The sequence below is a fragment of the Erpetoichthys calabaricus genome, chromosome 4 (assembly GCF_900747795.2).
Source record: "Erpetoichthys calabaricus chromosome 4, fErpCal1.3, whole genome shotgun sequence".
Taxonomy (NCBI): Eukaryota; Metazoa; Chordata; class Cladistia; order Polypteriformes; family Polypteridae; genus Erpetoichthys; species Erpetoichthys calabaricus.
The window spans coordinates 225,249,710-225,277,553 of NC_041397.2; the positions used below are offsets into that span (position 1 = coordinate 225,249,710).

The 27,844-nt window shown below is 35.9% G+C and overlaps 1 protein-coding gene across 3 annotated transcripts in view; it reads left to right on the forward strand.

Annotated features, from left to right (window-relative positions):
• Positions 1-624: 624 nt before the first annotated feature.
• elmod1 (ELMO/CED-12 domain containing 1) overlaps positions 625-27,844 on the forward strand; it is a 65,237-nt gene continuing 38,017 nt past the window's right edge. The window contains exons 1-5 of one of the 3 annotated variants that reach the window (XM_051926827.1): positions 625-943; positions 16,703-16,757; positions 22,720-22,865; positions 24,457-24,485; positions 26,807-26,904. In XM_051926827.1, coding sequence (XP_051782787.1) covers positions 16,741-16,757; positions 22,720-22,865; positions 24,457-24,485; positions 26,807-26,904 — 290 coding nt within the window. In that variant the 5' untranslated portion in view covers positions 625-943; positions 16,703-16,740. Of the gene's footprint in view, positions 944-16,697; positions 16,758-22,719; positions 22,866-24,456; positions 24,486-26,806; positions 26,905-27,844 lie in introns of all 3 variants that reach the window. The other 2 variants (XM_051926826.1, XM_028800394.2) reach the window with 2 other exon arrangements.

Sequence of the window (27,844 nt, forward strand, 5' to 3'; positions counted from 1 at the left end):
GTGGGGAATGATAGCGGGTATGGCCTCCACAGCTTGTGCCCTGTGCCTCCTTTCTATTTTCTCAATCCTATTGCCCTGTGCCTTTTAAAAACATTTCTTACCTGGCAGCCATTGTTCTCATAACACATATGTAACCTGCAGGGCTACACCTTCCTTTTGCCACCTTGTCACTAGGCAAGCTTCTTTCCCGTCACAAACAGAGCTCCTCTTTGTGTAGCAGTGGCACTTTCGGACAATCTGGTTGTCTTTTTTCTGACACTCTGCAACTTTTTATTTTAATTCCGTAACTCTTTGTGCATCAAAACAAAGAGGCCATGACGTAGGCTGCAAACAGTGGTGCCATGTGCTCCAGTGTCCCGTTTACAGCGCCAGCAGATAGCGGCGGTGACGGTAGGACTCGCAGGTAGGGCACCGGCAGCGGCCACCTCCGCAGAGACAGCACCCTCTACTCCCTTTAGCGCATCAGCACACAATACCCCAAAGCGCGTAATCCTGGATTTATTTGTGGAAATTGTTTATTCCCAATGTCTTTGTAAAATAAATGTTACTTCGTTCCTATTGCGTCAAAGTAAAAGAGCACGCTTGGTGTCGCCTTCTTTTCAGCTAGGCGAAGGCGAATTAAAAGGGTTGAGCACGTCCGAGTGCAGGTGGGGGCTCCCGCCTCGCCAGCTTGTCGCTTAGAGACGAGAGGCAACGCCGAGCGCGCGCATACGCAAGCAGAAGAAGGGAGATACGACGAAGAACGCGCTGGGACGGCGGCCGTTATCCGGACAGAAAGCGGACGAACAAGGCGACCTGGAGGAGAAGGGTTTTGCTTTTCTGTAGTTCCATTCGGTTCATGTTGCTTTCTTAAGGTAGGACCGAACATCGCGTCGGGGGTAATTAACCATCCATCGGCGACAAAGTGCACACCATCCCTTGGTGGAGCCGAGCTTGTCGGTACGTGTTTGGCGTCTCGGTTATTTCGTTATGACAGTGGCACACTACAGAAGGTGCTGCGCTGAGCGACCCATTTACTGACAGACAAAACGTGTGTGTGTAGCTTATGGCACTGCGATACACAGCACATACTTAGACTGCCTGCTGTGTGTGTACATAGTGTTTTTTTCATAGGTCGCAGGTGGTGGGCATTCTTCTGCCTGGCGCTGCTCGTTCTTTACTGGTGGCAAGTGAAAAAAAAAAACGAGAAAGAGATGACCTTTTTTAAAGTATGCAATGATTTGTGCTGGCTCGCGCATTTCCTGTGACAGATTAATGCCGATAACAACGCAACTGACTTGCGAAGACAAAAAAATCTTCTGGTCACATCGAAAAGCCGCTCAGGGTGACACCTTGCGTGGCTCCAGCCGCGGTGGGGGTGCTTACGTTTTGCCTGTTTGTCCGTGCAGACAGTCGCGCTGAGGCGCACGGGTCATTCTGACAAACGGGGCTCAAACATGAATTTTAACGTCGATCGATGCTTGTAGTGATTATTCAGTTCGTAGACCGTGCTTGATATGTGGATGTTTCTTTTTGGAGGGACCGTTTCATTATCTTGACCATTTGGTTCTGGAATATCTACTGGGCGTTTCATGATACATTTCTTTTGTTGTTTGCAGAAAGTGGCAGCTGAAGTATGTTTCTGATGTTCATTTTTTTTCCCTATTGTTGATGTTAATTTTGTCCCTATTTTGAATAACGTAATTTTTGTTGTTTATTCAATGACATTTCATCTAGCTTTTCTTTATTTGCAGTATTGTGCTCTAGGCGCACAATTAATGGAATTTCAGTATATGAAGATGTTCCATTGTCTTTATTCTTGATGAATAACCATCAGTTCGTGTACTGTATCTCCTTTCTCAACTCGCTTTATGTAGTGAAAATTATTTACCTTTGTTGCTGGTGGGAGTGACCTATTCAGTTGTAGAAGCATGTTCTGTTCTGGGATATATATATGTTAAGTTTATATATTCAATATTATATTTGGAATGTGAAATGCAGTTGCTTTGTTTATGTATTATGCCGATTGATCTCTCTGGAGAGGGCATGTGGGCTTATTTGAACGATTTACCTTACTACCTGGAAAAGCCATTGGCTTATGGGGTTGTTTACCTAAATATTTCTTGAGAAAGTTGTCTCTCTGCATGGCTTTGTCTTGCTTGTTGAAAGATGTTTAGCTTATTTTTGTAGTGTTTTGTCTTTTTGCTTTTTAGTCTATGTGAAAAAAAAACAAATAAACGTGCACAAACATACAGAGTGGTCCACCACTGCATTGCGATGTTTTGTGAAATAAGCTCTCTGCCAGAGCACACAATAACATTTCAACATGGAGGAACGGGAGAGGCAGGTAGTTTCTCATCGCTTTTATAGCATACTACTAAAATCACACTGGGGGCTCCATTTCTCCACTGCTTAAAAGCCCAGTGCTTCTTTTTTCTGGTTTAGCTTCATTTTTTGAGAAAAAAAAATCTGTAGTCTCTCATATTTTTCATGTATTGGAAAAAAATATATACATTGTGAGTGGCAATGGCATGTGTATTCTTTATCTATTATAGATGTACTGTAAATGTAATATATCATCACCATTTTTGGTCTGGCCAGAAATATTAACAGTTGTAATATGTAATTAGTCTTATTGGTCTCCTGTTGGGGCCCATCCATGTAGTCAAGCTAGGACTAGTTAAGGAGCAAGTTGACAAAACAGTGACTAGAGTGCCAAGTTATCGATTAAGAAGACCACACCCATTTTGACAGCAAAATGAACCCACAATTGGCATACTGCGTGGAGGTTACAGTGTGATATGGGGCAAACTGGATGGCTTGCTTTTGGGCAACAGTTCTGATCACCTCATTCTGTTCAGTACTTCAAACAAGACATGATGGGAAGTGATTAACAGATAGGGCTATAATTATGTATACAATATGTGTATTTGTTAGGAGCTGTCAAGGTACCATGTATTTTTATCTCGAAGCAATTGTTTAAGAGTGTGCATTGTGGGTTTATGTAATGTAGATCTGCATATGAAAGGAGGTTAGTGAGGCCATGGTGAATAATATTTGGGTATCCTAAAAAACATTCTGATAAGCCATTAGATGATAAGCTAAGTGGAACATTGCTCGAATCAAGGGAAGGGTAAAGTTGAGTTTTGATTGGAGATATCTTTGAGGGGTGCAAAAACTCTCTGGAATTTCCAAACTTGGTGGATGTACTGTCCTCAGAGGAGGCATTGTGCTGCAAGCATCTGATAAAATGAGGTCATTTCTGTAACTGGCGTGGTTAAAAAGCTTCATAGTGGCAATGATTCAGAGGCAGAATAACAATTAATTATTGGAAAGTACTGCATATTACAAGTATGTGTTGGTTAATGCACCTCCTTGGTTTTATGTGGAAAGCATAAGTCATATGTCAATATGGTTCCCATTTTGAAAAATAGGGAAAAATGTGTTTTTCAGTTGCTGAATGACTATGCTTCCCATTCTTCCAGCAAATGGCAATCCATGGGAACTGTGATAGGGATGAGAGATGAACTTAGGTTGTGGAGAAGCAATGAGTTAAATTTTTGAGGACTTATGTAAATTTGACAGTCCTTTGTACATTTGTCTTGTGCACCTAAAGAAGTCTTATTATTAGGCACTCAGGTGTATTTTATCTGAGGTTCTACAAGAGTATAGTATCACAAGGTCACTGCTGTGTGCCATTTGGCCACTGTTTTTGCAAAGTGAGAATTGTGTTCAGATAACTTGGTATTAAGTGTAATTATTTTAAAGGGGTCACTTGACTCTGCCAAGGGTGCCTGTTTGCTCTTGTCTCATGTTCATGGCAGACTGGGCATCAAGTTGCAGTTGAAGCTTAAGAAAGTGTCCAGTTTAGACACTTGGTGGTTGTATTGCTGCTGTTTGTTCATACTTTTGTCCTATTTTCTTCACCTGAATGTAATCACTCATCTATTGGAAGAGGTCATTGCCTAATGCAGTATGTTTGAATCAAAATGAGCAGCTGCCAATCTGAAGTATTAGTCTTTTAACAGAAAAGAGTGGCTGCTGCCTGCTGGTGAGTGGGAAGCAGATATTCCACAGTGACAAATTTAAATACCTCTAACATCTTCTAAATGAATGAGAGTAGAGGTGATTATGGGAAGGGCTAGATTGTTGCACTGGCAGCAATTAGTAAGTAAGTACATTATTGTCATAATAAAGTTGGTTGCATGGAATTTAATTTGAACACAAACATACAAAAACAAAAATAATCATAATTCCCAACACCTAACAAGCAACCAATTTAAAAAAAATGCACTTGGAGATATTTATTAAATTATTATAGATGATAAGGTTAAAATATTAAGTGCATGTATTACAGTTTGTGGAAAAGTAATTATGTGAAATCTGGTAGTGTTGGTCTACTCTAGATTGACCAAAGTCTTTCATTAGAATGAAGAAAGGTGTAAGGAGAGCAAAGACAGGGTGGGTGAAGGTGTCTTGGGTCATAAAATATTTTAATGGTCTTCCATTTCATGCTGTAAATTTAGTATATGGAGTGTAGTCATCAAGGGTGTGCAGTTAGAGCTGTGGAGTCAGATGTTTTTTTGGCAGAGGTGGAGCTGCAAAATTTTTATTCAACTCCCATTCTAGCCCTTGAGTCTTAAATGCTTTAATAAGCAGGATTATTCTCCATCTGTGAAATCTGCAAGTTTCTTAGTGGGTAACATGCTAATAAAAACACACATATGTCAACTGCAACTACCTTGTGACATAGGCTATATCACACAAGCAGAACATGCAGGTGAACTTATGGACTGTTTTAGAGGGCCATTGTAGCTACAGGGTGCCTGTATGTTAAATGCACATTTGAGCTGTGCGTTAAGTCCTGCTCTCACAGATACTTTGACTTCTCCTGTCTGCAGCACTGTTTTCTAAAGAACTCAGTCCAAAAGCCCCAAATAAGTAAATAAAAAAGTAATTTACAATTCATCAGTAATTGATTTTAATTTTAATAGAACAGAACCTTTACCAGCTACAGAATCATAGGGACAAATGTCTTCATGCACAATTTTAACACGGCTTGAGTTTTTGTTTACTTAATGCTAGCAGGCAGCACATCTTGTTCTGAAACATCATTTGGTTTCTCTGGGAGAATTACACTCAGCTCAGATGGCTCAGCTTCCCATCTGAGTTTTAAAGCAATGTAAACCATCTCCAAACATCTGACTTCCCATCTTCTTTACTATGCTATGCTAGCTAGTTTTGATTGTTCATTGTACATTTGTCTGGTCCATTTTCTCAATATACTATGCATATCTGGTGCTTAGAAATAACCATTATATAAATAATGGCATTAGGATTGGGCTTTTAATTTGAAAACAATGCAGAATCTGAGTAATAATATCATTTTTTATATTCAAAACAATAACATTTTCTTTACTAGAGTTTTATTGTACATTATAGGTAGTTTCTTAATGTTGACCTCCAATACTTGCCCACTCCTGAGTGAAAAGGCCTTCTACTCATAGGTGCCATCTATAGAAGTGCATTGGTTCTATTGCTCTCAGTCCTAAAATGGAGCAATGTTAGAGCATTCTGGTAATATTGAGAAGAAAAGGCCATACTGGATGAGTCTATACATTGCTAAAGGTTTCTAAGTAAAGCTACATTCAGACTGCAGCTAACAGTGGCTAAATTCTGACTTTTGTCGCATACCCAAGTTTTTGTTTTGTTTAATTCAATTAATTTTGCAAGTAATATATATTCCACTATGAGTGTGTAGAAATATCTATATTCAAAGTATGCAGAAAATTTAAGTAAAAAAATTTGCCATGCATATGCTACCTAGTAGACCACCACAAACACCAACAGCATGCTGGCTGTGCACTACTTCATATTGTTTTCAGTGTAGGACACCGTCAAATTTGTAGACTAATAATGGGAAGGAATAGAATGGTTACTACTGCCGTATCTGTATGTAGGAATCTGTAGACATGAGAAAGAAGCCAGGACTTGTGGGTGCAAGATGTGTAGGGTTTTGATGCAAAACAATGGTATGACAATTTCAGAATGTTAACAGGGACATTTGATTATGTCAGTGCCTGTCTGTAAGGCTGGCCCAGAAAAATACAAGATTAAAACATACCATTTCTGTCAGAAAACATAGCAATTGAGCTCTACTGGCTAGAGACAGCACATTGTCAAGTGTTGTAATGCCAAACTACCAAGCCTCCCCCAAGGAGATGATCTTTGAGATGTTCAGTTGGACAGAGTTAAAACTCAGACAATTTCAATTTAAGTATTCAAACTCAGGGTATATTCAAATAGCATACGTTTATATCGGATATAATGCCACACACAAAAGTAGTTTAAATCTAGTTGAAAAAGTTTTCATTCTTTGTATTTTTTGCCTTTTACACTTATATAAAAAAATTGGATCTGTATCATGTATGGGTGAATAAATTAGCTTTGCACTATTAATGTAGATTTAGAAAGATAAATCTGTACTTGACCTGTCAGCCTATCGGGTAGCTGTGATATTATTGAGAAATTGACTATAGAGAGCTTATAAGTGAGCCAGGAGTGAAAGTGAAGAGTGTCATCAATCAGTTCTTAGATGGTAGTGAACAGTGAAGGATGATATTTGTGAAATTTTAAAGTAAGCCAATTTTGGACATGTTTATACATTGAAGTAAATCAGTCTTTATCAATACATTTAAAGCCTAGAGTTACAGTTTTGTTGTGTTGATTGTTTAATTTTATTTATGTCTTATGGTACCACAGTTGGAGGATTATTATTATTATTATTATTATTATTATTATTATCTATTCATCCCTCTTTTTAACTCACTTATCCATGGCAGGGTCAAAGGGAAGCTAAAGATATCCCAGTAAACATCAGGCACAAGGCAGGAACAGTCCCTGAACAGGGCACCAGTTCAGCAGAGGGTTATAATTATTATTGTTATTATTATTATTATTAATGCTATTTTATGAAAAATAAAACACTACAGATACATTTTCAGGCAAATAATTTGTATCAGTCTTGTCATCATTCTAAATAATGCAACTGTTTCCTATGAATTGAAAAAAGACAATTGCATATTAAAGCAATGACTCTCAAATGTGTCAGAGTTTTTAATACCTCCTTTAAATAAAAACATTGCTGTTATCTCTGCTGCCAAATCAGTTGATATGAATGATAGCATTTCTGAACTTAAACAATAATTGTTGTCAATGTTAGGCTACTAAATGCTGTAAAATAGAATTATTATTAATTATATTGTAGTCTATGATTTTTGTGCACCCCAATAATCACCCCACCCCAATCACACCCCGTCTAAACCTCTACCCACAACATTTATTTTTAGAAGCAGGGATACAAATCCCGATGTACAACTGAAATGCACATCTTCATTTGCTGTATAATTTTTGGATGAAGGTGAACAATATTAATTTCCAATTCTACAAATTAATAATTACCAATAAATCATTACAGAATAGCAATATTGTCAATAAAAATTACAGTTAAAACAGCATACATTAAAGATTGAGTTGAAGTTATACTTTTTAAGCTTTCTGGAATTGGATTCAGAAGTTTTCAAAAACTCCACAACCCTATTGATGACAAGTTATCTTAGAATCTGCGTGCACCACTCTCTCTAGCTACTTCCTGCCTTCAGCAATGAGAATGACATATAAGTACAATGCAAGTATTGCACTGAATTGTGGTGGTGAAGAGGTACTTTATTCTTCAGACAAAGAAGGCCTTAGATTGGTACAGAAAGAATGAGTTTGTGGGTATAGCTGACTGTAATAAAGTTCCTGCAGAGGGTGATAAAGTTTATTCTCTGTGATAGGGTAAGAACCTTGATAATACAAGTGGATGTTGTAAGTGCTGTGCTGGACCTGTTCTCAGCCACATTGCCATAATGTAAGGTCAGTATGGAAGGAGGCATAACTCAGCCAGGATGGGACTAAATCAATATCCCATGCAAAGGTAAAAATTAGTGGATAGTATGGAGGAGTTGGTGCATCAAGTGCTGTTCCTGCCCCAGTATGGTAAATGGCAGTGCTCTGCTCTACTGGCGTGGACCTAGTATGGACACCCGCAGGGATTCATGGGAATCGTGGTCCTGAGGGACAACCCTGTCAGGGTCCTTGGGTGCCACCAGAGGCCACTGCAGGGAGAAGGACTCCTTGTTTCAGGAGGTTCCCATCTGACCCAAAAGTGCTTCCGTCAGACTATGCCCCGATACCAGAAGTACTGCTGGGTCTAACATAAAACCAAGCTGTCCAGCCTCCTCCAGTTGAGTTAGAGTTGGAGGAGGAGTTTGAACAGGAAGATTGTGGATTGCTCTGTAAAAAGGTATTTTTGTGAAATAAAACCATTTATTTTACATCTGGGACTATTTGGTGTGTTGTATCTGGGGTTTTGGGGCTCAGTGCTGCCCCTCGGTCTTTTACAACTTTTAAATATAGCTTTTTCTTCTCTGTATATAGAGTAGATAGCTATAGTGTTTTGGATTCTAATGAGGATTTCCTTTGTTGCCTCTACCAGGGTATATAATGGGAATAGCCCACTAGGAGAGTGCCCAAGGTTACAAGCAGGGGACGCTGTAGATACTGTATCTCTCGGTTGCACTGTGTGCCTGGAAATTCCTGAGTAAGAGATGGAGATTGTTGCTGGAGTAAGACAGTTTAGGCTGACCAAGTAGGCCTGTTACCACCATGACCCCCAGAAGGAGAATCCAACTAAAACCATGAAGAAGTAAAGTCTGTTTTTTTGGGCTTCCTTTCATTCTTAATCAGTAAAGTGAACTGTTAGTGAATTTTACTTGCAAGGAATTTATTCAGGGTACCACCCCTCCTTTATCCGCTATGTGGAGAAAACAAGTTTCACTTTCAGGTTGGCAGCTGAAAGAGAAAATATATTGATTAACTTGTCGACAAAGATCGCAGAATAAAAGTACTGTTGCTGGTCTGCCAAGGTAGCCATGACATTGCTATTTTATAGCCAAGTGAACACTGTATACATAAGTCAAGTATTGCAAATACAGAGCAGTCATCTGAACTCCCAATGTCTGTGATTGACAGTCACATCTGCTTAGTTTGGTTGAAAGCTCTTATGCTGTAACAGTAACATGAACAAATGAGTAATGGTAAGATAAGCAAATGTCCAAATAAGGTAACACAGTTCTTCACATTATAACCTTTTAAACTTCTTCCCACCAGGTCAGGTCATCTTGTGATAATAAGAGAGCAAAGGAACACATAAATTCTAGTTCCTGCCTTTGTTCATAACTCAGTTTTGTAGAAAAGTCAGAACCTGCACTAAAAATATCTATTAATGAAATTATCAGTAAATTGTTTTACTTTATTACTTATTTTAATTTTCAAACTATTAATAAAATGACATTGAAGCAATATTACTGTATTTTAAATAACAAAACAAAGTTTAAACTAGAATGAAGGACAAATACTGTATGTACAGTATGTTGACCTAATACTTAGAGATCCAACAGTTTTTAATAATGATACAGTATTTCATAGAGTTGGAAATGTCACAGTGATAGCACAAAAAGCCACCACCAACTGACATCTGATCCTTCAGCAGAGATGTGCTGTTCTTGTGATCACTGAAAGTGTCACATTCTCCCTCTCAACAGCTGTACTCTGTGAGATGCTTCCTGAGATGCTTACAATGCTGGGAAATACAAACAGCGGTTTTTACCTCTCAAGCAAGCTGTTTACCTGTTACTGAGCTTACTGTGTGGCTGCGCATGGTATTGGTTATATTCAGCAACATGTGGACTTGAAAACACAAAATGATTGAAAATGGTGAATATTTTTCCTCACCATTTGTAACTGTTGCTATGTAATTATCTGCATTCCAACTAGGTTGCTTCTTTTGTAAGTAAAATACAAAAGTCGCTAAATGAAAACTAATTGAAATTTAGCCAAAAAAAAAGTTAGGGCTTGGTGTGTGTTTATAATTGCGTAAATGCCATAACCCTTCACCTGCCTGTAAATAACTTTCATCAAATACCTGGAGCAAAGGTCATGTATACCGTACAAAAAACAAGTTCTTTGGAGTTTACTGCAGTCCTCAAATGTTTAAAGGTTAATTTTCATGTAAGCAACACTTTTATTTTTATTGTGCAAATTCAAGCAATACATCTGGAACAGTTTGCTGTTAGAGTCCTTTAATTATTTCTTTCACATTTACTGTACACATCTTCTTTGAGATGTTGTTGGGAGCAAGAACTGAAGATGCTGAAATCATAGCTGCTAATTCTACTGTGCTCTTAACGAAGAACTTCATTTAGCCAAGTGCAAATCTGGCATCTAATAATGTGATGTGGCTTTTGTGCCCAGCAGCTCTGTCAGCCTTGCTACATCTATGACCTTTTATAGTGAATTTATTGACCAGTTTGCTAATGATGGTACAGCAAGACATTTAAAGTTTTGATCATTAGTGAGTATGCAGGGTAAGTTAACATTCAGCACATATTTTACTATTTGTCTGTCTTCATAATATAATTTTGAGTGAAACACACTAGCGTTCAAAACTTTTGAATGACCCAGAAATTTTCATGGTTTTGGTATAAACTTATACATTTTTAAATCAAGGAATGGTTGAATTTATTTAAAAATATAGCCAAGACATATACTGCTAATGGCATTTACACATGAAAATAATAATTATAATTTATTATTCACATATGGCTACAAAGCCCTTTTTTCTGCACCCATTAATTCAGTGTCTCAGTGATAAACTCTATTGAGCTTATCTCTAATTAGTCTTGCTAATTGGATAATACGTAAACCTTTGTTATTATGTTAGTACAGCAGAAACCTGTTATTCTGTTCAGTAAAGCAAGTAAACTGTCTATACTTAGCTTGCAAGATACTGACATTTATCATAGTAAACCCTGGGTTCAAAAATGGCCAACACATAACAATTTTTCTCAGTCTATTTTTTTTTGTTGATAATTGAAGGTCATTCTATGTGAGAGATTGCCAATAAGCTGGTGATTTCATTTTAATTGGAGCTAACCAGGATAGTGAAAGAAGTGGAAGGCTCAGATGCACAGTTGGCTGTTTTCTTAAAAGTACACCTCAAACATTAGTGACATCTGCAACAGTGAAAAGTTTAAATAAAATAGGCAAAATAAAAAACAAACGTTGAACAGTCGATTTCAGGATGATTCCGAACTTTTGCCCTTTTTCTTTTTGTTTGGTAGTCCCAAATATAGCTTTTTTCTTTGAAACTCTGCCTCTTAAGGGTCCATTCACACTTGAGCTTTATAAATTTCCAGCATTTGTTTTGCATTTAGCAAGATATTTAATGATGCTTTGTAAGCATTTTAAAGTGTTTTTCAAGTGTTTTGGGTGTTTTTTGACTTTTCAGTTGTTTTTCACGTGTTTTTCTAATGTTTTTCAAGCATTGTTTACAGGGAAAATATGATTGACATAATTTGTCACCATTTTGTGGGTAGTGAGGCAGTTTACTGTTTTGGAGTGGTTGTTGTGTCTCCAGAATGTCTTCTGCAACTTTAGTGTTTTTAGTCCTGGTGGGCACAGTATTAAAGAGGGGATGTTGTAAGCGCAGATATTTGTCACATATCAGGTTTAGAGTTGCACAAATAAAATCAAGATTAGTCCTTCTAATCACACTTTACTTGTGAACTTATACAATACAATACAATACAGTTTATTTTTGTATAGCCCAAAATCACACAGGAAGTGCCGCAATGGGCTTTAATAGGCCCTGCCTCTTGACAGCCCCCCAGCCTTGACTCTCTAAGAAGAGAGATAGATAGAAACAATATTGGTGTCTTTCAAACACAAACAGCAAGCTTAATAACCTTCAAGAGACATTTGACAAAATTTTTGTCTTCCCGTAATTAATAGAATCCAAACACATTGTCCTCAGAGATGTTGAGCTGCAGAAAGGCAGGGCCACAAGCTCCATGAGCAGTATGAAAGATGCAAGAACCCCAGATCGGGGAAGAACTGCTTGTATTAGATAATCATTCACTTAGAAAATTTTATTACTGTGAGATATGAGATTTATGCATGACCAGAGAATTTATTTGACTTCTCAAAGATTAAAAATGTGTTTGCTCTGTAACTGTACTGGTTCTAGTAAACAAGCCTTCACACACTCCCCCTCAGCTACATCCATTTGTTTAACAAATTAACTTTCAAAACAATGGCTCCAAATCAGGAAATCAGGAAAGGATATCCATGCTAATATGTTGTTTAATGGGATGATGTTAAACAGAGAAATTAAATGACTGCAATTGAATAAGCCATCTAGTAAGTCTTACGTTTGTGTCTTTTTGTGTGTAAAATCATTGTAGCAGCGCAAGATTAGTTAGCAAAGTAAACTTTGAGCCCAAAAGTAATAATGGAGTGTTTCAACTGCTCATTTTATTGCCATACATTCCTTTTAAATAGTGGAAAAATTACTTTCTCTGGGCAACAATCTACAATTAAATATATTATGGGGTATTCCTGATCATTAACAACCTGAGATAATATAGCACCCAAATCAGGCGCACGTATTGGGTTCTGTTGCTAAAACATTTATGACATAGGTCATAAAGCTCAGGCTGCTGCTTGACCAGGTCAATGAAGACTTCTGTCTTCACATTAATAGGCATGATATGTTTTTCCATGAATAATTTAGAAGCTTCCTGGTTCACTCCTGGCCCATCTCACATGAAGAGGCAATGAATTCCTTTAAAAATGTTCCAAAAATCTTTTTTTTTAATCAGAGTTTTATGAGTATTACCATTTATTTCAATAGAGCAAACGTTTGGCTTAAACTATCTGAAAACTACTGCTCATAGTTTTGTAAATTGTTCCCTGCTAAAATGCTTAGATGTGACTAGTGTCACTGAAAGTAATTGCAAATAACTTCACATGCTGCTTGGGAGAGGTCTGGTCTCGTGTTAAAATGCAAGAAAAGCATTTTGATGTGAATAGGCCTTAATACCAACAACTCAGATTTGTGCTTGCTTGTGCTTCCAACAGGCTGTCAAAAGAGGAGAAGTAGCTCTTTGACTTACTAGATGCAGTATTTCTGCTGCAAATATACAGCTGAACCATAACAACACACTCTCTTTAGGTGAAGAGCTCTGGTAAAGTGTTAAAACACTCACTCTTGAAAGATATACATGAATAATGCAGCCTTAACAGGAATGTAGGCCAGTGTTTTGGACTTTTTGGTCATTCATGTTTGTGGATTAAAAACAAATCTTCTTGTCAAGTGGATGTGCTATGATGTCAGCAAACTAACAATATTATAATAATAATAATAATAATGTATGTATTCGAAAATAAAATTTAATAATCCATACTAAATGTAGGCAACAATTACTAACAAGTTCCTGACAGACAGTTATGCATTGAGTATTTTGAATCTTTTTGCCTTTTCAGCAAGTTTTCAGTTTTTTGCTAATTCTATGCCTTTTGATATCGGGGCAAGTGAATACATTGTGTGAATATTTTTTAAGTAAAAAGAATTTCATTCTTTGTTAACGTATACAGTATACAGTACTTCCTTCTAACTCAATGCAAAGAAGACAGTTGTGTTGGACATCAAATTCAAGACAAGTGAAGTGCCACCATGTATGCCAAGATACAAAAAACACAAAAAATTAGTTAAAAAAGCTTGAAAAACAAAACAAAATCTTCAATTGAAGGCTGAGGTATTTTATGCTAAAAAATAAGTCTTCAGCCTTGATTTAAATGTTGAGACTGATGGGTTTCTCTCATACAAATAGGTAGGTTCGTTGCAGAGTTTGGGTGCCCTGCCCTAGTTAAAGGATCTCCCTCCTAAACTACTTTAATTTAGCCTTGGAATTTTAAGCAGATGTGAATCATGAGACTGCAATTTTGACTTTATTTCGGATTGAGGCTCCAACATAAATTTGTAGACTTAATGCACATCACCTTGAATAAATCAGACAATGTAAGTTCTTAGGAGAGTGACATATACATCTTGGAAAAAAGTCTCAAAATAACAGGATCAGACAGGCAAAGATAAGTACCAACAAAAAGAAAATCTAAAGTTTAAGTTTAGAAATTGAAAAAAGATCAAAAAAGAAAAATAGCTCAACAGGAATATCAGTGACCAAGAATAGCTAGGTAACAGTATCATCTGGTGACAAAAAATTCTCATTTGAGAAAAGTACTATTCTTATTTGAACGTAATATGAACAATACAATAATCAAATGTCTCCCCTAAGCTTTTCGTTGTATAAAATATTTTTCAAGTATCAATTTCCTGCGGTGGGTTGGCACCCTGCCCGGGATTGGTTCCTGCCTTGTGCCCTGTGTTGGCTGGGATTGGCTCCAGCAGACCCCTGTGACCCTGTGTTCGGATTCAGCGGGTTGGAAAATGGATGGATGGATGGATGGAAGTATCAATTTCACCTATCATGTAATTTTTGTTCTGCTGTTAGCTAAAGTAGTGCACTTCAGTGATTAACAAAAACTATTTTTAAAGCTTTTAAAGCTGATTTTGGCAAAGCGAACCAATCAGAGCTCATTTTCGTTAATTCCAGTCTAGACAAGTGGAATACAGGAGTCAATGCAATGTTATAAAGGGAGCATTGATTTTGAATTTCAGTGGTGCAATTTCAGTCTTGAGCAGACACCAGCTAAAGGGTGACGTTATACATAATGGGGGTATAATGGTGCAGCAGTATAATATAGTAAGCAAGCAATGTGGTATTTTTACAATGTGTTCCTTATAATAGAATGAAAAAAAATAGTCCATTCATCAAAATTAATTTCTCGTATATATTTGAACAGTTTCTTAATGTGGAAAAATAACATAAAATATGAGTGTGACATTGTTTTCTGCAGAAAAACATATATTTTTAATTACTGCAACTAGAAGGTAACATCAATCAGATTGAAAAATTTGAACAATTATGAAGTGCTTCCAGGCAGACATATATTTCCTTTAGCTTGTTATTTGTTTAACCCTGGTCTTCTAACAGCAAGGTGTGTCTATATTATATCATTGCAGACTTTTAATTTAAGGGTATTTGCATGCATTTTGGTCACACCATGTAGAAATGACAACACTTTTTATATATGATCCCTTCACTTCAGGACACCATAATGTCTGGGACAATTGTTGTCACAGGTGTTTATGATTATTCAGGTGTGTTTCATTGCTTCATTAGTGCAGGTGTAAGGTACAGTACCTAAGCTTGCTTCTACCATTTGGAGTCTGTATTGTTCAACATGAGAACAAGAGCTGTACCATTGAAAGTCTTAGAAGCAATTATGATACTGAAAAACAGAAATAAACCCCATTAGAGACATCTGTAAAATCTTAGGATTACCTAAATCAACTGTCTGGAATATCATTAAGAAGAAAGAATACACTGGTAAGCTCAGCAGTTGCAAAGGGACTGGTAAGCCAAGGAAGACCTCCACTGCTGATGACATAAGATGACTATGGTAAAGAAAAAGTCCCATATGCCTCTCTGACAGATCAGAAACAGTCTTCAAGGGACAGAGGCTGCTACGTATCTCAGAGGACTTCATGAACAGAAATACAGAGGCCACACTGCAAGATGCAAACCACTAGTTAGCCACAAAAACAGGATGGACAGATTACAGATTGAAAAAAGTAGTTAAAAGAGCCTGCAGAATTTTGGAAACAGGTCTTGTTGACAAACGAGACAAAGGTGAACTTGCATCAGAGAGATGGCAAGAGCAAAGTCTGGAAATGAAAAGGAACTGCCCAAGATCTAAAGCATACACCTCATTTGTTAAACATGGTGGTTATTGACTTTGCCATGTATGGCTGCCACGTGTACTGGCACACTTACTTTCATTGATGAAGCAACTGCCGATGGCAGCTGCCCAACACATTCTGAGGTGTAAAAAAACATCTTAGCTACTAAAGTTCCAGTAAATGCTTCCTAACTCATTGGACGGCGTTTTATCCTACAACAAGATAATGATCCCAAATATACTGCGAAGGCAACAGAGAAGTTTTTCAAAGCTAAAAAATGGAAGCTTCTTGAATGGCAAAGCTAGTCATCCGATTTAAATCCAATTGAGCCTGACTTGCATGTGCTGAGGAGAAAGCTTAAGGAGACAAGCCCCCAAAACAAACAGGACCTGAAGATAGGTGCATTAAAAAGGCTTGGTAGAACATCACCAGAGAAAACACTAAGTACAGTACATGGTGATGCCTATGAATCACAGATGCAAGGAATATACTATTAATTATATAATATAATAATATATAATATTAACTGATAATTCTTAAGGTACTAAGGTACTAATAGATTAGGCAGTTACTAAATATGACTTCTTTAACATACCTATCACTGCTATGTCCCAAGTATTATGGTGCCCAGAAATGGGAGGACCATGCAGAAAAAGTGTTGACTGAAATGTATGCAAGTATCCTTGAATTAAATTATTCAATTATTCAATGTGCACTTTAATCTAGTTTGAATTGTTTGATTTGTAATTTTAAAGTGTGGAGCAGTGGGGTAAATTAATGAAAATGTGTCTTTGTCATAAACATTAAGGATGGCGCGCTATCTATCTATCTATCTATCTATCTATCTATCTATCTATCTATCTATCTATCTATCTATCTATCTATCTATCTATCTATCTATCTATCTATCTATCTATCTAATCTGTTTTCTCAGTTTGATAATATATGGGAAAACTTTTTTTTATTTCAGGATAGTTGCATAATAAAGTAAAACTGACAAACAGAAAAGGAAAATGAAACATTTTCTCAGGTAAGCGTACACTATTTACCTTTTCTTGTAAATGTTTTCACCTTCTCTTTACTGTTTGTATGGATTATTTTCAGAAACATTTGGACCATGAGTGAGTCTATCAAGGGAATATTTTTATTATGAAATCCATGGGATAATGTCTGCGTCCATGTCATTACCATCATATTCATTGCCCTTCTTCTTAAAATAAGTATTTAGAGCCATACTTGTTATACCCCCTGATATGTGCCTTCCATGTTACGTTTTTGTTACAAAAACATTGCATATGCTGTGATATTGACTTTCTTTCTTTCTTTCTTTCTTTCTTTCTTTCTTTCTTTTTCTTAGTTTTAGTAGGCATCTCACTGTAGTTAATGTAAACTTATTTACTCCCTCCGTCACTTTTTCTCTTTCAGAAAGATTTTGCAAGATTTTTTACTTTCAATGTTCTTGTTAATGGTTTATTTTTTTGTGATTAACTATTATTAATGGCAGTGGTATTATGCACCTGTCAAAGGTGCAAATGGTTAGTATTGTTGAGACTCTCTAGTTTCACTTCCATATTCAGGTTATTTTTGAGCAAGCCTTCACAGCAGTGTAATTAACAGGCTGTCTGTTTCACAAACCATGCAGGCCTTTTTATTTCCATTGCCATTCCCTCAGGAGGGCCATTAATGGAACTGCTATCCATTAGATGACTTAACTTTGGACTTCAAGGAGGAAAAACAAAGGGAAGCAAACAAAGCACCATGGGAATTATTTTTTTCTCTGCTCTAAAAAATCTATTTGTAACTATTGCGTGCTTGGCATGATGGGACATTATTAGTGCTTTATTTTGGACATTTTGGCAGAGATACAACACAGAAACGCCCTCTGTGTACATAATATAATAAACCTTTCCTCAAACTTTTCTTTGTATTTGTTTCATTAGTATGTTAAAAAGGCTATGGAAATTCCATATTGGCTTATACTTTGATCTTTTTACATTATAGGCAATATATATGAACCTGGCAGGTAGCACTGGCATGCCATTCTACTACAAGCAACCTTAATACTGAAATACTGTACAAAGAAGATTTTACTTTATTTGTGTACAGGGCTGAATGAATATGAGTCAAGATTCCCCCCTTCTGTCTCATGGAAAGCTTTGTGACCAGTAACGTGGACAGTGTGCTGGAACCATTTTCTGATCCAAGCAGGTTCTTTTCTGCAATGTAGTAATGTAGCAGTAGTGCTGGTACAGTAGCTTAATATTGGCATAGAATGCAACTGATATAGGTATTTAACAATATCATTGGTACAATGGCTGCCATGATTCATAATCATTTAATATTGCTTGCAGCTTTTTTAGTTGTAGTATTTAGAAATTATACATTTGTGTAGCAGAAGTTGCCTTTCGTAGGATTGTGATCACAGTATGATACGGAGATAAGTTGGGGTAGGGTACAGCTTTTCTAGAAATTCTGAAATGAAAGAATTTTATGTAATGCAAGTAGTTGGTGACCAGAAGTACAGCATGAGCAAGTATATTTTGTGTAATACACTACATTTATCTATTCCACCATACATATATACTATATGCCCTGATAACTGCTTAATAATTACTTCTTTACACTAGAATACCTGCTTGTAGACTATGCTATATCCACAGCTGGTTATTACTTTTTAACACAATATACTATAGTAGCTGTGGTGGAAATACTGTATCTCTCTAGCGGTTTAATGGCCATTTTCTGGGTTCACCCAGGTTATCTAACCAGTATGAATGTAGCTTGTAATGTTCAAGTGAACTTGTAATATTATGTGATCATATCCAAACCTTTGGAATGTTATTTTTAGTTTCTTATTTGCCATTGTGATATTTGATTGAATTTCTGCATTGACCCCACTCTGTATTTTAATGACGTTGTCTTGTCTCTTTTGTTTCTATAATCTCAACCTGTGCTTTCTGCATTCTAGATTAGTGACTTTTTGTGACTGCCAATGCCTGAGTTTTGGTTTACATAATTATTGTGTGATATTTTCTTCATATTTTTTGTGCTGATTTTTTATTATTATTTTTTCGTTTTGACTGTACTTTTGAATTACTTCATCTTTACTTTCGCTTTTGTTTTACTTTATCTGGACTTCAGCACTGCTTGCAACACTGCTTTGCTTTGATCACATTTACATGAGTTGTTCCATAGTTTTACTTCTATCATTTCTTTACAGTATAGGGAAGACTTAGGGTTAAGGATGCTAAGAGGTTTTCTTATACGTGTACCTAGGCTGCAAGAGTTTGCTAATGAGAGCCTGAAAGTACAGTATGAGCACTGAAACCTCCTAGTAGGCTTACAGCAATAATAAGTGGTAGTTTTTCAATCACCACACATGGGCTTTACAAAGGCCATGTACTTGGAGTAGTTATTCAATAAGCACCAAAAATAAATTTAGTTTTCCTGTCTGCAAGTCAGCGGTTGTTATTCACCAGTATATACACCTACTTTACAACACTTGGGCGGGAGCTTGTTAGCAAGGAGACCCTAGCTGGGCAAATCTAGAGAAGAAGGAAGACCAGCAGTAATTGAATGAGAGCTGGAGTATCATGGGTGATTAGTTTTGAAGATCTGTTTTATCCTGTTAGATTGTAAATTGCCCAATTTAAAATTTGTATTATCTTTAAGGAGTGTACTCTATATGGTATTAAGTAGAATGAAGATTTAAATGTGACAATCAACTCTAGAGTGGACAGGTTTGACTAGGTGGTTTTCATCACTTCAAATGAAATGAAATGTTTTGGTTGCAGTAGTGAAGCACATTTACTTAAAAATTGTCCTGAAAGAAAATGAGAGAACAGGAAAAATGACCATGAGGATGGGAGAAAAAGAAGGAGATGAACTACAGAATCATTCAGTAGTGGCTGATATTACAGACATATTTAAAGATGAAAGAGTTGATATAAATATGAATATAACAGAGTTTGTAGATCAGGTGACTGAATTACAACATAAAGGAGGTACGTAAATGGAGTGAAACTTCAGCTCAGACCTCGGCGGCAGTTGAGAGTGTATGGGGAGAAATTGAAATGGACGAAAGGGACATTAACAAATCTGAGGAAAAGGGGGATTTAAATGTCCTGTTCAGTAGAGGTAAAACAGAAGAACAAGGATGGAAACAAAATCAGTATGAGCCAGGGCTCAGAGGCGACAGGCAGGGATCCGACTGATGACCCTCATATTAGTCAGGGAGTTCCGGCATCCTTGCTGAGATGGCCAGAGATATTTCTGCTGGGGTGCGCGATGGGGAGCAGGACAATGGTAACGCCTCCGGTTGTTCTGTTGTCTTGGATTCCTTGGAGTTAAAAGCCAGAGGGGGATATAGCTACCACAGTATGGAGCAGTTTCTGGTGACAACTGACAGTTAAAAGGGAGTTGGGTGAGGTTAGGGGGCTAAGGTTTTTGTAGATATTGACCTCTTCATATTATCAGCCTACAGGTTGAGGAAGAAAAAAGGCAACTAAAGTACTTTTTACTATAAAAGAGTTTTTGAGGCTCACAAATCTAATGAGTCAACTGAGGAAATAGTCTAAACCTAATAAATCCTGATAGATAAATCTGCCCCACTGGCTTTAGTGAGCACTTGACTTCAGTAGTTAGCTGAGATGGATGCGTCAACACCATACTTTTTATGGATTGAGAAAAAGAACTTACAAAAGAAAATCTTATGTTGCATAAGAAAATCAAATATTGGAGGAACACAGGAGCACAGTGAGATATGGAAGGTGGTTCATGATTTTTATGAAAAGCTGTTTACTGCAGAGGACGATGGTGGTAGTGAAGACCAATGGTCCTTTCATCAAGACTTACCACTGCATCCCAAAGCAGACGTTATAGAGTTGAACAGCAAGGTGACCATAACAGAACTTGACAGAGCTGAACAATGGGAAGGTCCCCAGAATTAGTGGCATTTCAGTTGAGTTTTATAAGGAGATTTGTGTGTCATTGGCTGGAACTTGTTAGAAGTATTCAAAACTGGTGTGTTACCTCAAAGCTGCAGAAGAGTAATAATCACACGTCTACCAAAGAAAGGAGATTAATGTCATAGTAGAACTGATGGCTGGTGTCTTTCTTATGTTCCAATTATAAAATCCTCTCCAAAGCCTTGACTAATAGAATGGCTAAAGTCTTAGGGAAAAGGGTGCATCCAGATCAAAGCTAATGCAAACTTTCCAGATCAATTTATAACATTTTTTTAATTCGAGATATTTTATTTTCATTGACCAGGAGAAGGTTTTGATAGGGTTAGCCATTCCTTTTTATGAAATCCAATGAAGACTTTTGGGTTCAGGGAACAATTTATTAAATGCATTCAGTTACTATAAAGTGACAGTACTGGCATTGTTATGATCAATGGTGGCTTGTGTTTGACTTCTAACGTACGAAGAGGAGTCAGACAAGGCTGCTCATTGTAAAGAATGCCGTATGCTCTGGCCTTTGATTCATTCTAGGTACAACTAAGAAAAGTGCAAAATGAACCCTGTGAAAGTCGCCGTCTATGCAGATTATACTACTGTAATTGTCACAAATCAAAATGATCTGAATGAAGTGTCAGCAGAATTATAAAAACAATTAATCTTCTAAAATTAATTGGAAAAAAGTGCAGTGCTAGTTGGGATCAGGGCGAGATGCAATCTTCCTCATCTGGTAATGGGTCTTCAGTGCAGTGCTGAGGGGTTCCCATATTTAGTAGTAAATCTTTGAAAATATGTCCAAAAGAACTGGAATGGCATGATGAAGAAAGTCACAGTTCGGCTTACTAGGTGGAAGTTGAGCCTTTGTCTGTTATCTTACAAAGGATAAATGATGGTGAGATTTAGTTTGTAGCACAAATATGTTTGTCTGCAGCACTCACTTCAGTTTGATCACCAGATACAAGAGGCATTATTATTATTTCCTGTGATGGTATTCATTGATTGAGGAGGATTGTTGCATTCTTGCCACTAGATCAGTGTGGATAAGGCTTTATAGATATTAAAAGTAGGATTGCTGACTTCTGACAATTCAGAAACTATTGTACCCCTTAGAACAGAGACCAGGGATGAATTTAGCCATACTTTTTTTTAAAACAGGCTAAGCAAATGAGACTTAGGAAAAGTTTAACATGACATCATCTATACAAGGTCAGAACTTACAAGTGCCAGAGTTCTATAAAAGCCTTCTGCAAATATGGGAACTATTATGAGTTAAAAGAGACCTTTCCAAATTTAGGGTTTAAGAACAGCCTTTGTTGTGTAATCTTGCTGGTACTACTACTGGACTGTCTGAAAATGTTGTTCTTAATTTCACTAGAAATAGAAAAACATTCTTAGCAATTATATGTCCGGGGCTTTCTGACTGCTGTTCTTTTTGTGACTTAGAAGAAACGTTTTTTCATTTTTCTTGCATTTTGAAAGACTCTAATCTTTTTTAGTATTTTAGAGAGAATGAAATAAGGACTTGGGGTACCATATAATGGGATGGTGTTTGTGTTTGTTGTGAAAATTACAAAATGAACCAGGAATAATGTTAGTTTAATTACTTTTATCAATGTGGAAAACCCACAGAAATAAGAGCACTGGAGGTGGGATCCAAAATGCAAATATATTTTTTAGAAGGTTATTTGAAAATAGAAAAAATCTTGCAAAGCTTCAGGATATATGGTATGTGAATAATCTATCTATCTATCTATCTATCTATCTATCTATCTATCTATCTATCTATCTATCTATCTATCTATCTATCTATCTATCTATCTATCTATCTATCTATCTATCTATCTATCTATCTATCTATCTATCTATCTATCTATCTAAAATTTGATGCAGGTTTGCTATTATGGAAAATACTGTAAGAATAATGATACAAGTTGCTGTGTCAAAGATTGTTCTTTTACTACAAAAACACTGAAAATTTGATAAATGAAAGGAAGACACATTCACTCCCTTTAATGTGTATGTGTTTTTTAGGACACTGGTTCAGTTTTTCCTCTTCTTCTATTGTAAATGCCTTTGGCGGTGTCTGAAGTTTGTCCTGAGGAAGGTGACTGGACGATGTGAACTTCAACGAATTTGTTACTCTAATAAACCAGGGGCACGTAGAACACTAAAGATTGGTAAAGTCCTTTCTCTCTCAGAACTATTTAAATTTAACTACTACTTAGAATACAATACATTTTAACAAAATGCCATAATTATTCATTTTGAATACTTTGTTGTATATAAGAGCTTTGGCTACGGTACATATTACAGTTGTTTTCTTTACATATTTTAGAATGGAATATACCAAACTAATTAAAATGCACGTATATATTCTTAGCTCTCTGTATGTTTTGAGGTTCCTTAAATTAAAAGCAGCTCTCTTTCATATGTAGATTTTCTTATTTGTACATTCACTGCTGCTCCAACATTTACAGAAGAATTAAATTACAGTTACCACTTTGTACTAATACCATAATGACTGTAGGAGTCATGTACCACTGTTATTTGTCTGTATTACGTTTCTTTTGTATTCATTGGTGATTTTTTAATCCTAACTTATAAAAGAGGTTTACCATATACTTTATCTGTTATTTATTGCAGAAGTCTTATTTGAAATTACTCTTTAAGTACTCAGCAGTTACACTATTTGTAGGTACACTATACAGTATCTTTTAAGCTCTTTACCAATACGTGACACATTCCTTTTTGCCATTGATAAGCTTGTTATGAAAGCAACTGCCAAATAAAGTTTCATCCAGCCTCAGAGGATTCCAGCAGGACATTAAGTAAGATAGTTTAGATGGTCAGTTAGTTGTTGTGCACCTAATAAGGCAGGTAATTTCACAGAGGCTCACTGACATTCCCTTACCTAATCCCTGACTTCTTTTCATATAGCTATTCCCTATTGTTCCACTTATTTATTTTTTTATTTCAAAATATGGTAAAACTTGGAAGTTTTTTTGTATGTCGCCTTTCACTATTAGACTGCATCTTTACAAGCACACAAAAATACAAGTCAGAGCAAAAAATACATTAAAACAGTGTTGTATCTTTGTTAATCAAAGTATTTAGAAAAAATGTCAATGTATTTTATTACATATACAGTATATACATATATGTTTAGAATATATACAATATAATTAGTCACACTTTATTGCTGATGAGTTTACTTTCTACAACTGGTCTAAAAAGGTACTTGCTTTTAGACTTAATAGATTTTATGTGACATGAACACATAATTGAATTCATTGTAATTTATGAATTAGAAACATTTTGTTGTTGATTTTTCTATCTTAACATTAATAACTTACTCGTAAAGGTTTTTTTATGGAACATGTTTTGTAATGTGTATTATGCACTTTGTGTATTTAATGTTTTAATGGTATTAAAGGTTTAAATTGATTAATTTATTTTGAAATATCTTTTGAACATTTGTTCTTTCTCTGAACTGTGTATAAATAAATATTCATCTGTGCACATTACATACTTTTAACACAGATATCAATCTTTTATTATGAACATAAAATGCATAGTCCCTGCTGAAAGCTGCTTGCAAATTTCTAATTATTTTATTAAAATTACTTTTGGTTGTTATGTTAGTGAACTTTGTTTGCATAGTAGAATGGTACAAACTCAATGTTTCAAATATTATTAAAGGTGATGTAAAATGAAACAAAACTGTTTACAGTCTGAACCAAAATTTTTTATTCTATTTTGCTTTAACAGAGTCTTCTCTTCGCTTCTCTAAAAATGAGGTAAGTTTGTTCAGGTGTTTTGATAGCATTAAATTAATTAAAATAAAAAAACATTAATAATAACAATAATTAATAATAATAATAATCATGAACACTCTTGTACACTCGCCTGCGGTGGGCTGGCGCCCTGCCCAGGGTTTGTTTCCTGCCTTGCGCCCTGTGTTTGTTGGGATTGGCTCCAGCAGACCCACGTGACCCTGTAGTTAGGATATAGAAGGTTGGATGATGGATGGATGGATGGATGGATTGTACACTCTCTCAGTTAAAACACGACTAAATTAAAGTATTGAATTAGTCATTAATCATCTTATGCATGGAACTGTGAATTGGACATAACAATGGGACTATGAGAGTGAAGGTGCTTTTTGAAGAACGCCTTTAATGCTACTGATCCATTGGGTGTGCCATTGTTCTAGGCATACTGTGAAAGGCTTTGTAATAGTTTGGGCTAGAGTACTCAGCAAAAATACGCCTTACAAAAATAAACATTCTTCTGACAAACTGAAACAGTAATGGATCAGCCTGCTTCTGACATCTTGCAATTACTGCACCTTTTCTAACATCCATCACTCAGTTAAAGTAGAGCAGCTGAGTTGCCTAGTGATTAAAGTGGACAGTTTTGCCTGCATCTGTCATTCTACTGATTACTTAAAAGCAAAAAGCTTTAATTTTAAAATAACAATAGAATGTTACATTTTATGTTTTTAGTTACTAAGGTGTTGACAGTGCAAACTTACATAAACTCTAATACATATCATACTTACAGGTGGAAAATACATTTCTCTGAGACTCAAATTTTGTTAATGCGTTTTCAGTTTGTTGATGTTCTCATACAAACAGATTTTAATATCATTTCAAATGTATTCATATACCGTACTATTCTATGATTCCACAGAATGTTCCATATTTATTAAATCAATCAAAACACTTATTTATCATTAATATTTTCTTAATGTTTATGTAAATATCATGTTCACGTTAGTATAGCAATCACCTCCAATAAAAGAAAGCCTGAGATTTGATTCATTCATTGTTATACAATTTTTACATGAATAGTTAAAATAAAAAAGGAACTATTAAGGAATTTGCCAAACCAGTTTCATAGGTCAGTGAACGATTTTTGGCCAAAAAATGTAATAGTTTATGAGATGTTCAGTTTTTCTTGTCAGTTTTGAACGTTTTTATACTTCTGGAATAATAAATATGGCTTATCTTGATGTGTTTAAATATTTGCATTTTGTTGTTAAATATAAATATCTTTTAACCTTGTGAAAAGTTGTTTGTCAGTACAGTGCTGCTTCCAGTATTACAAGATGATTAATATTCACCTTCAAGTCTTGTCTCAAGTTTAAGCAATGTTGGCAAAGGCAAGTCACAAATATCAGCCATTAAAGGACAAGTTTGGTATTTTCAAATCAAAATGTTTTGATTATATTCAAGGTATACATACATATAACTTTTAAACTATCATTTTATCTACCCTTTACCTATTCATTTATTTACCTGTATGTTTCATTTTCATTCATTTACTACATGCTATTGTGTTCTAATGTGATGTATTTTGTATAAATTAAAAAAATGTATATCATGCCTTTTTGTAATTTAAAATGGTAATCAAGGGTCGTCACAAGTCCAAATAGTAAAACAAAAGCTTTAAGTTATCGAATACATCAATATTTTAAGGCAGGAGTGTTATCGAAAATAGATCCATGTCTTGAGGATGCACATACTGTAAAATAACACATCCATGGCATTTTCGGAAGGAATATGTTTTCACCTTGAAAACTTTTCTCCTAATATTGCTATTGACATTACTGAATGTTGATTCCCAGATGTGAAAAGTAATCTCACATTATTGTGTCGTATAATCCACATGTCAGTATTCCAGTCATATGCTCAAAAAGTGCAAAACACATTATTTTATGCTAAAATACTGTTATATTGGTACTTATGGAAAAATCAGCATTTATCATACAGGAAACACAAATCACGCGGAACTGACTTGAAAGGACTCTTGACAAATGAATGGGGTGGAGAGGTTGATCTTAAATAGGCAGTGCTGTTTAAGTACAAACATAACTAAACAGTTGTACTTTGCAAACATAATTTGTAGGTTACTTTTAGTAAAAAAAATATTGAATCAATAAACATTACATAACATTCTCAGTGCCACTTAATCCAAATCATGGTTGCAGCCTATTCAGTCACCATCCAGTGCAAGACAGGAAACAACTCTGGTAAGGACACCAGTCCATCAGATAAACATTTCCTAAATATATGAATACATGGTAAATGTCATATGCTTTTTTTTTTGTATACAGCTGTTGCAGAAGGCAGTAAGTGCCCATCCAGATGCTGTCGAGAAAACTACAGAGGATATCATGAAGTTGAAAAGGATTAACCCAGATACCAATCCTCAGTAAGGGACTAGTCAATTTTTGATAAGTCAGGCTTTTGTGAAATACTGATGTGACCGAGGAAGATATATGTCATAAAATAATCACAGATAGCTGTTAAAAAGATACTTGCTTCTTGACAATTCTTAAGCACTGATAATGCAACAGAATGACATATTTTAAATACAAATTGATACCTAACAGTGTTTTTTTTTTTTTACTTTGTCTCAAGCAAACTCAGCTCCCCACTGTATTTTACCTAGAGGCAGCCCGCATTTACATGGGTGAGATTTCCCATGAATACTTACATTAGTTTAGTGACTGAGGTGTTTTTTTATGTCCTAAGATTCAAGGAATTCTTCATTCTGTTACATAGTGGTCCAACCAAATGCATTTGGTGATTTTTCCCTGTAAATTATATTTTTGATATTCTTACCTGTCTATTATGTTGCATATACATTTTATCTATGTTTAGACAAACAGTGATTTTTAATGTTCTATAGCTGTCTGCTTTAATGCCAATGGTTAACTACTTCACTGTGTGTAGCTGATCCCAAGCCTTGCTTACTGGATCTAAGTGCCATTTATACAGTATATGTTGCCTTATACATTAGACAACTTTCTTTACATTAATTTTGTTGCTGCCCTACACGTGGGTTTTGCCACCTGAAGTAGTAGGAGAATGACAGCTGGTAAGCTCACTACATATATAGTGTATATAGACATAATTGTACACTAGTACGCTTTCAGCAGAGATCCTCACTTTATTCTAATAATATATGTACAGAACAAAAGTTTTAAAAGAATGTTAGTATCTCCAAAGGCAACGTTTCTGGTACTAAAACTGGGGGAACATTTTTCAAAAATGTCGATAACAAAACTTGGCCTCACTAATACTCATATTTATCCCTATTTTTCCACACATCCACCTCACTGGTGTGCAGTACTATGGATGCTGTATTG